General features: G+C 43.2%; 1 protein-coding gene across 18 annotated transcripts in view; it reads left to right on the forward strand.

The window, feature by feature from the left end:
- The window catches only part of HMBOX1 (homeobox containing 1), a 156793-nt gene that overhangs the window by 130760 nt on the left and 16994 nt on the right, over positions 1-9039 (forward strand). For 9 of the 18 annotated variants that reach the window (XM_075126329.1, XM_048845819.2, XM_048845804.2 and 6 more), the window contains 4 exons: positions 3695-3777; positions 5445-5540; positions 6772-6866; positions 7078-7179. In XM_075126329.1, coding sequence (XP_074982430.1) covers positions 3695-3777; positions 5445-5540; positions 6772-6866; positions 7078-7179 — 376 coding nt within the window. Of the gene's footprint in view, positions 1-3694; positions 3778-5444; positions 5541-6771; positions 6867-7002; positions 7180-9039 lie in introns of those variants that run through there. The other 9 variants (XM_048845810.2, XM_048845812.2, XM_048845815.2 and 6 more) reach the window with 9 other exon arrangements.

Consider the following 9039-nt stretch of genomic DNA (forward strand, 5'->3'; position numbering starts at 1 on the left):
TGCTGCTGCCTGCATAGAATCTTAGAGGTGGTGAGCACCAGCTATTCCCATTGAAATCAATGGGCCCAAGTCTGCGTCCTTGAAAGTCGGTGGCCAAACTTGCCCTGATTTAAGACAGAATGGCACCAGGCATAGTGTGGATTGTAGATGTGTGTAGTTTCTCAGGATTTAGGCCCAGATCCTCAAAGGGAGTTCAGAGTTGCAGCACTCAGCATTGCAATGGAATCTACAAAGCTGAGCTAAGCTCCCTGGACAATGAATGGAGAGAGATGGGTGCTTGAAGAATGGGATCCACAAAAGCCAGCACATTAGGTGGCTTCCTGCCTAAGCTAGCTGCATGCAGACAAGATGGGTGTGTCATGAGCCCCACCCCTCTCACAAAGTTAGGTGCCTAAATCCAGGCTGCAAAGAGGTCCCTATCTCTGCTTGCAATCCACAGCCTGGAGCCCCACTCCCGGAGCCAGGTGACTTAAGTGCCTAACCAGTTTCTTGTGAGAATGAGCTAAACAGGCACCTAACTCAACCCCAAATAGGAAGAAGCGGCAGCGATACCTCCTTTAGCCCAGTGGTTAAAGAACTCCCCTTGGGATGTAGGAGACCTGGGTTCAATTTCCCCTTCTCCCATCGGGCAGAATCCTACCTCTGAATAAAGTGCCCTAACCACTGGGCTATTCTGATGTGGGTCTCTCAGTATCTCCTGTTCAAACTGTTTCACTTTGGATAAATACCTAAATAGACATCGGGGCAGAGAGAGAGAATGACACTGTATCCTAGTGGTTAGAAACACTCACCTGGGACTGAGGAGTCCTGAGTCTGGTCCCCCTGCTCCGGTGATTCTGATTTATCCCAAGTGGAACACCTTCAACAGGGGAGATTGTGGGAGAGACACATGAGAATATCTCATAGCCCAGTGATTAGAGCACTCACCTCAACGGTGGGAGACCCCTGTTCAAATCCTTTTCTCTACAGCAGGCAGAGGGGGGCATTGAACGTGGGTGTCCCACTTTGCAGATGAGTGCACTGGGCTAAGCGTTATGATGGGGGCCCCCACTGCTGCCGCCTCCTCTGGCCAGATTTTGAATGGAACCCAGTCCAAAAGGCATGCTCAGAGCTCGCCTACCAGATCAGGTCCCGCAGGCGAGAGAGGTGGGCAAAGCCTATCTTTCCAGGCTTTGTGGGTCACCCTGGGGCTTAGGCAGGAAATAGGCATTCGTACACCTAGAGCAGTGGTTCCTGAACTTTTTGCCTGCATGACCCCATTTTCAGCCTCCCGTGAGCCCAGACAGCATGCAGGATGCCATTACCAAATGTCATCCTCTGCACAGCTTGGCCTTGCATGCACCATACCCACAAGGCCATGCTGTGTGGAGCAAAATGGCGTCTGCACACTCGGGATTGCCACAACCCCATCTGCTGATGGCGCAACCTCACTTAGGGTCATGCCCCCTCATGGGGAACAGCTGGCCTAGCATGAGGCTACACTGCGCATCTCTGGGCGCAGAAACATAGAGGCCTAGGAGACTCGCAGCAAAAATGTAAGCACTGAGTGAGGTTTAGGTGCCTACAGGATTAGATGGCCACCAAGCCGGAGTTCCGTGAATCTCGGTGGAACCCAAAACTAGGAGTTGTGTCCCTGTGTTTGGGATTTAGGTGCCTACGTAGACCTGGATCTTAGTCCGTAAGAGAGACTCTCAACAAGAAACCTAGAAGAGGAAGGGGGGGCGTGTGTGTGTGTGTGTGAGAGAGAGAGACGGTATTTAGTACCCAAATCACTAATTTCTATATTCTGCTCCTCGCTTAAAAATGTAATTTCAATGGTTGCAGTTGTTCTCTAAGCAAGCAAATCAAATGGATGCACATTAACAGTACTTCTTGCCGTGCGAAATGAGCAATTTATCAAGGAGTAGCCAGCCCGCAGGCAGGGCTCCGATTGTGCATGTAGCTGTAACTACAAAGTGCAGAGTGAGCAGCAGGGCTGAAAGGCAAGAAAAGAAAATTCAGGCTGGACATTTACAAAAATTTACTCACCATGAGGCTGCCTTGGCTGTGGAAGAATCTCCAAAGCGAACTAGGGGGAGCGCTGTTACCTGCCGGTGTTCGCAGGTAGCTTGGGAACAAAATATTATAGGGAACAAAATCATGCTTTTACCAGCAAGGCGACCTAAATTGGTTTCATCCGTTTATTTATATATAGCAACTTTTAGCTGAAAAATCAGGGTATATCGACTGTATGAAGTTATGCTGGGAGCAGATGCGCACAAAGATGCGGTGGCGGGGTGCACACCTGCGTGTGGGGGTGTGTGCTGCCTCCTTAATGAGTCCACTGCTACATAGTCTCCTGGTAAAAATAAAAAGCAAAATTTGTTCCCTTAAATACACAGCAACAATTTTAAGAGTCCATTACCAAGCTGACGGGGGAACTTTTGTAACTTTGACTTTTACTTTTGTAAAATAACCCCTACAAATACAAATATATTCCTAGGATGAAAACTGAAAAGCAATGAAGTGATTCCTGCATATAGGGTCTGAACCAGCACCATTGACTTCAATGGGAGTTTGATTGGGCTTACAGGTTTTAAATCAGTTTGTTTGAGCTTGTTAAGGCTAAGGAAAACATTTCTAATAGTGACAGGTTTCAGAGTAACAGCCGTGTTAGTCTGTATTCGCAAAAAGAAAAGGAGTACTTGTGGCACCTTAGAGACTAACCAATTTATTTGAGCATGAGCTTTCGTGAGCTACAGCTCACTTCATCGGATGCATCTAATTTCTAATAGTAAAATTATAATTTTTATAGCAAAACTATAGGTATAGTAAAATAATTATCAAAAGCTATAGCACTCAAATGTTACATTAAAATAGTATCTTATTATCCTATAGTAAATTTACAATTATTAAATTGCAAATATAATTTTAAAAGTGCATACTAGAGTTAATTCATAGTTCTTAGAGTATTACTATATAGTTCTGCACTCACAGAACCCTTGTAAGAAAACCACTACATTCTCCCACAGTAATGACTCAAAACAGCTGTAGTTATGTGTTTCCTGGTAAAATGTGAAGATTTTGGTGGTCAGTGTGGAAGTAGGTATGTAGTGAATGAGAGATGCTTACTGAACCCTGAGAATCAACATAAATATTGAACATTGTGCACTGAATGAGACGGCTCATGCAGAAAAAATAGTTATCACATAATGGGGGGTGGATCACTTGATGTACCTGTGTTCTGTTCATTCCCTCTGGGGCACCTGGCATTGGCGACTGTTGGAAGACCGGATACTGGGCTAGATGGACCTTTGGTCTGACCCACTATAGCCGTTCTTATGTTCTTAATTAAATGAGTAGTGGTGCCTCAGTACTAACGGTGGGGTTTCCTACCAGAAGTGCTTCACTTTGCAATAGTATCTTTGGTATTTGCCGCATTTTCTATTTTTTCATACATACTCACTTGCTATAGGGAACAGTGCAAGTGTGGCGGTGACATTTGGTTATCTAAGGCGATTGAGAAGGTTTTAAAGGGGAACTGTGTGTTCACATGTAATACATAAACATGCACATACTGTTTTTAACATAAAACCTAATGTGTCTGTATTGTCCCTTTAAGACCAGTGCATTTACTAGCCATTGACACCTTTTTAGTAAAGCTGTTCTGGTGCATTCATGTTTTGATTTCTGAAAACCTTTTTTTTTCCTGAAGTTACTTCAATGAGAATCAATATCCTGATGAGGCAAAGAGAGAAGAAATTGCAAATGCCTGTAATGCAGTTATACAAAAGCCAGGTAAGGACCTGATCACGCTGTTCATCTCAAAGGAGTCTGCAATTAGATTTCAACATCTCCTGCTAAATTCAGCAAATCTCATTTTATGGCTGTTACTAACAATTTAGTGCTCTCAACCAGTAGTAAGTTTTTCCTAGAGCGCTGTATGGCTCGTGTCATTCACGCTGCTGTACTTGGATGAACATGAGGGCTAATGTAGTTTTCAGACCAAAACACTGATGTCTGAAAGTTAAATTTCTACTAATTAAAATAGTAGAGAGCTAGATGTGAAGTTCAGCATCAAAACATTTCATATATACAGGGTCATGTGGGGTATCCATAGAAAGGGAACAAATTTCAGAGATTTGCATTCTTTAAAGCCAATTATTTTTAGTTTACTTTTACAAATATGTGCGCTTCTTATCTGAGGATCTCAAAGCCCTCTACAAAAGTGGTTATGTGGCATTATTATTATTGTTATTACTGATCTCATTTTAAGGATGGCGAAATGTAGGCACAGAGAGACTGTGACTTGCCTACGATCACATGGTGTATCCTTGGCAAAGTAGGGAGCTCTGGTCTCCTGATGTCCAAGCTTCTCTGTAGCTTCTAGACATGAACCTGCCCTGTAGGTTGTGTGTGTTAAATTGGAGGATCTCATTTCCCTCCCCCCCCTCCCCAGCATCTTCTCCGTTCTTCCTGCTCCTGTGATGGTAGGAAATGAGAAATGGTACCTGGAATGAAGTGGGGGTATCTGGTTTAGTTTGAAGAGGTGAGCCCACCTGCCTTTGCTTAGTTGAAATAGTAGAACATACCCAAACCTTGCAGATAACACATTCTGCAACATTTGTTTACAGGAATTAAAAGTAATGCAATAAACCCAAAGGAGAAATAAAGAAAAGCTAGGATGAGACGTCCTAACATATGTGACAATTTTAGCATTAATGACTATAACTAGTAAGGAGGCAATCTAGTCGAGTGGACGGACCACTGTACTGGGGGCTCAGTATCCTGGGGTTCTATTCCCAGCTCTGTCACTGGGTGACCCTGGGAAAGTCACTTCCCTGCTCTGTGCCTCAGTTTCCCCATCTGTAAAATTGAGATAATGATAGCAACCCCTTTCTAAAGCACTTTGAGATCAGCTGATGAAAAATGCTATATAAGTTGTTGTTATTACTATTACTAGATCTTCTCTCTGCCATCCTCATATCTCACTTCTTGTTAATGTTTACTCCCTTTTCTGTGGCACTCACTACCTTTGCACCTCAGACTCAGTAACCAAATTAGCCTCACATTATCCCTATGAGGCGGGAAAGTATTATCCCCAATTTACCTGTGGAGAATTGAGGCACAGAGAAATGAAGTGATTTGACCAAGGTCATGCACAAATTCTGTGGCAGAGCTGTGAATTTAATCCTGGTCTCTTGAATCTCAGTACCTGAATTGGAAGAGCAGCTTTGCTCGCTATCACAGTTTAGGACTGAGCTGGCTGTAGTTGCAAAGAAAAGCCCTGCATTTCATTTGTGAACTGTTCTTATGTAGTTCCACTCTCTAATGCTGTCTACTCTGAGTTTCAAGGGTTTATCACAGGGCAGGGATCTGCTGATCTTATATGCATGTGCAAAGTGTCATCCATACCTGTGAAACCCAGTAAACAACTGTGTGTTTTCTACTGTATATTTTCACAGGCAAAAAGTTGTCCGATTTGGAACGAGTTACCTCCCTTAAAGTGTACAACTGGTTTGCCAACAGAAGAAAGGAAATCAAGAGAAGAGCCAATATCGGTAATGTATCCGAGAACCTGCTTTCAGACAGCCCGAAGGGCTTAAGTAGATAGGCCAGCTCGAGGGAGATGGAAAGTATAAGATTGAATTCTATTAATGCAAATGGCTAGGAGCTCCAAGCATTTTTAATAGTCAGTTAAAGCACTTTTTAAAATAAATCTTTCACCTTCTCAACATTTCTAAACTATCATCGGGGACTCAGTTTACAAATGTCAGTAGTAGGACAGGAAAAATGATTCAGTGCTCGGCTGTCACTAGAGGACCTAATTTCTGTTTTAAGTCTGAATCTGATCAATATAGAAGGATTCATATTTCCCTAACACCGGATTATTGGCCCAGTCCCATTAGATGTCCCAAATGAAGCAAGAAAGCAGTAATTTCTGCACTGGGGATAGGGGAAATTCAAAATGTACTGAGTTTAAAACCTTTAAAGTGTAGTCCCACTCTGAAAAGTGTCAGGGGGAAAGGGGAAGCGATTTTTAAAAAAGGGGTCTTTCTGTGTAAGTTTCTTGCCTCAGTAATGTCTAGCTCAAATGTACTCATTTTACAAGTCAAAATGGTGGTGATTTTTCTTACTGCCAACCCTGTAAGATTCCACTGAGATCTGAAAGTCAAGATGCGTTCTTTACATCTCAAATTCCATCACCGTACCAAGGATTCTGCAGGCCAAATTCTTCCTTCGGTTACCCCTGTGCCACCTATTGCCTTCAGTAGGTTTGCAGAGCCATAATTGATTGGAACATAGTAAACAATTCTGTTGACGGTGTGCAAGCTGGAATAGGATACAGCTCACAAACTTAGCTGTGTTGGTTCTGCAGACTATACAAAGTTTCGAGCTTCAGACCTGAAGAAGAGCTCTGTGTAGCTCGAAACCTTGTCTACCTCACCAACAGAAGTTGGTCCAATAAAAGATATTACCTCACCCACCTTGTCTCTCTCATATCCTGGGACCAACACGGCTACAGCAACACTGCATGCACAAAGGAGAGTCTGTCCATTATAGACTAGATGGGGAAGAAGGAAGATTTGACGATTAGACATGAAGAATGGAAACAATTTTGTGGGGCAACAGAGGTGAACACTCAACACCCACCCCAAATTGTGGAGAGTTGAGAGGAGGAGGCCAAGAATTGACCTTGCTAGTCCACTTTCTTCAAATGCCTAAAAATGGATTGTCTTTAATTCTGGTAATGCCTCAGATAATTTAGGGATCCATTTGCTTTTTTCGAAGAAGCAGCAATCCTGGAGAGCCATGGCATAGATGTACAGAGTCCAGGAGGCCATTCCAATAGCGATGACGTCGATGGGAATGACTATTCAGAGCAGGTAAGAATCTGAGCTGAGCTGCATGGCCCCAGATGGGAGACCCCGCATGTGACACTTCAGCGTCATGGGGCCTTGTACCTCTCATGAGTCAGACTTCCTTCTTTTTTTTTCTTTCATGTAATTTTAATGGGGAAAGTGGAAGAGCACAGCTCCCCTGTTGAATGTGTGAGAAACCAGTATTCACCCACTTGGATTTATTGTCATACAACAGGACACTTGGCAAGCACGCAATGGGGAGGAGGAGGGAAGATGTTCAGAGGGAGGCAGAGAAGCAGAGAAGGTAGAAGAAGACAGGAGGATCTGCTCCAAACAAGCAAGTGACACCATTCACACAACACACAATGTTTGAAAAATGCTAGGACAGTGTTAACTCAAGCTACGCACCATGCATAATTCAAGCTGTCCTTATCTCTGGCACTGGTACAGTGGTTAACCTTCAAGAAAGGATGTACAGATCTTTAACCATTTCTGCAGTGTGTTGGGCACAAACATGCGTTCCTGTGACATCAGGCACCCATGTTCTTATCCCACCTCTCCTTCTCCATCTTCCCCTGCAGAGTCAATGGTGACTAAGTCCATTTTGGATAGATTCATTTGACATCATTGACCTTACTGAACAGTTCACTTAGATGGTTCTGCTTCCTTTGCTCCTTGTGTTCATGCTGCCACACCCAGGTGTCTGGGTTTTGTTGGGGTTTTCTTAATAGGCCATCCCTGGAAAGAAGTAGGAGATCTCATCTCCATGTGGTTACTGGGAGGCCAGTATCCTGGAGTAGCTACCCCAGTAGGCTCAGCCCAAGTCCAGTGGGACAGTGATTGGGTGAGAGGTGCTGGCATACCTGCTCTGTTTCCACCATCCTTGGAGCTGCTGCTGTTTCTTTGGTGGAGGACGAAGATCCTTTTATAGACCATCTCTGGCAGTAGTTGGTGGAGCTCTGCTCCGTATGGCTGTGCAAGGTCAGAATCTCCTAAATAATTGGTGTGATATATTTTGAAATTGCAGCCAAGCACATTTAATTGCATGCCTGTGAGATAGAGGAATTGCTGGCTTAGCAGATGCATTGTTTAGAATTCCAAACCATTTCTTTCTTTCTGCATTTTTGTATTATCCAACATATTTTTGGAAAGAGAAATAATTTGCTTAATTGCATTAAAATTCTCTGTTCAGAGTCCTTAGACATTGCAGTTCTCAATGATCTAGCCCAGACTCCATTGTAAAGGATAATTAGGCATTAAAAGTTAAATGGATTACTGTGGAAAGCTGTCCTGATGACCATTTAACACCCATTCAGCCGTTAAAACCATAAAATCTGTGTTTCAGAGTATCATTCAGACTCCAGAAAACTTTAAAACATAAAGTTTATCCAATTACCATTAAAGTTAATAACATAATGTTAATACAACTTCAGAAGGATTGTGTTTTTTACACTTTCTCGGCATGATCTAGTTCACTTAAATGACTTTTAGGGTCAGGTATTCAAAAGCATGCACACAAGTTCTGATGTGCATGTGGGGTTTTGAACATCTGGCCCACAATTCATGGCAAATTAAGAGATTCTGTTAAGCAGCCTCAGGAGTTTACTGAAAACTGGCATTTCTGTCCCACCAGCAATCACCACCTGCCATCTTGATTTAGAAATGATACTGTTGCAAATTCTTCATCATGGGCCTGATGTAATAATGACAAAAATATGTAGCATTTTTGCTCTCTAAAATGCTGTAAAATATTAACTAATTCTCACAAGACCTCTCTAAGGTAAGTAAGTATTTTTACCCCCAGTTCAGAAAGGTGGGAAGCTGATGCTTAGTTTGCCCAAGGTCCCAGAAAGAGTTGGTTTTTAGATTTAGGATTAGAACTTGGATTTTTGTAGTTGGGTTTAGTGTGCGGGTACTGGGTGACGTTAGTGGTCAGTGATGTACAGGAGGTCAGAATAGATGATTTGCTGTTCCCTTCTGGCCTTAAACTCTATGACTTTGTCTTATTCCTAGGACCCTACCACATTCACGGCCATGAAAAATGCGTCACGGATCATGATATCTGTGTTTTTGTGTGCTTTTACCCTATACCATACAGATTTCACAGGGGAGACCTCAAATTGGGGGTCCTGACCCAAAAGGGAGTTGCAGGGTTCGCAAGGTTATTTTAGGGGGATCACGGTATTGCTACCCTTAC

Source organism: Caretta caretta, chromosome 3 (genome assembly GCF_965140235.1).
Source record: "Caretta caretta isolate rCarCar2 chromosome 3, rCarCar1.hap1, whole genome shotgun sequence".
NCBI lineage: Eukaryota > Metazoa > Chordata > Testudines > Cheloniidae > Caretta > Caretta caretta.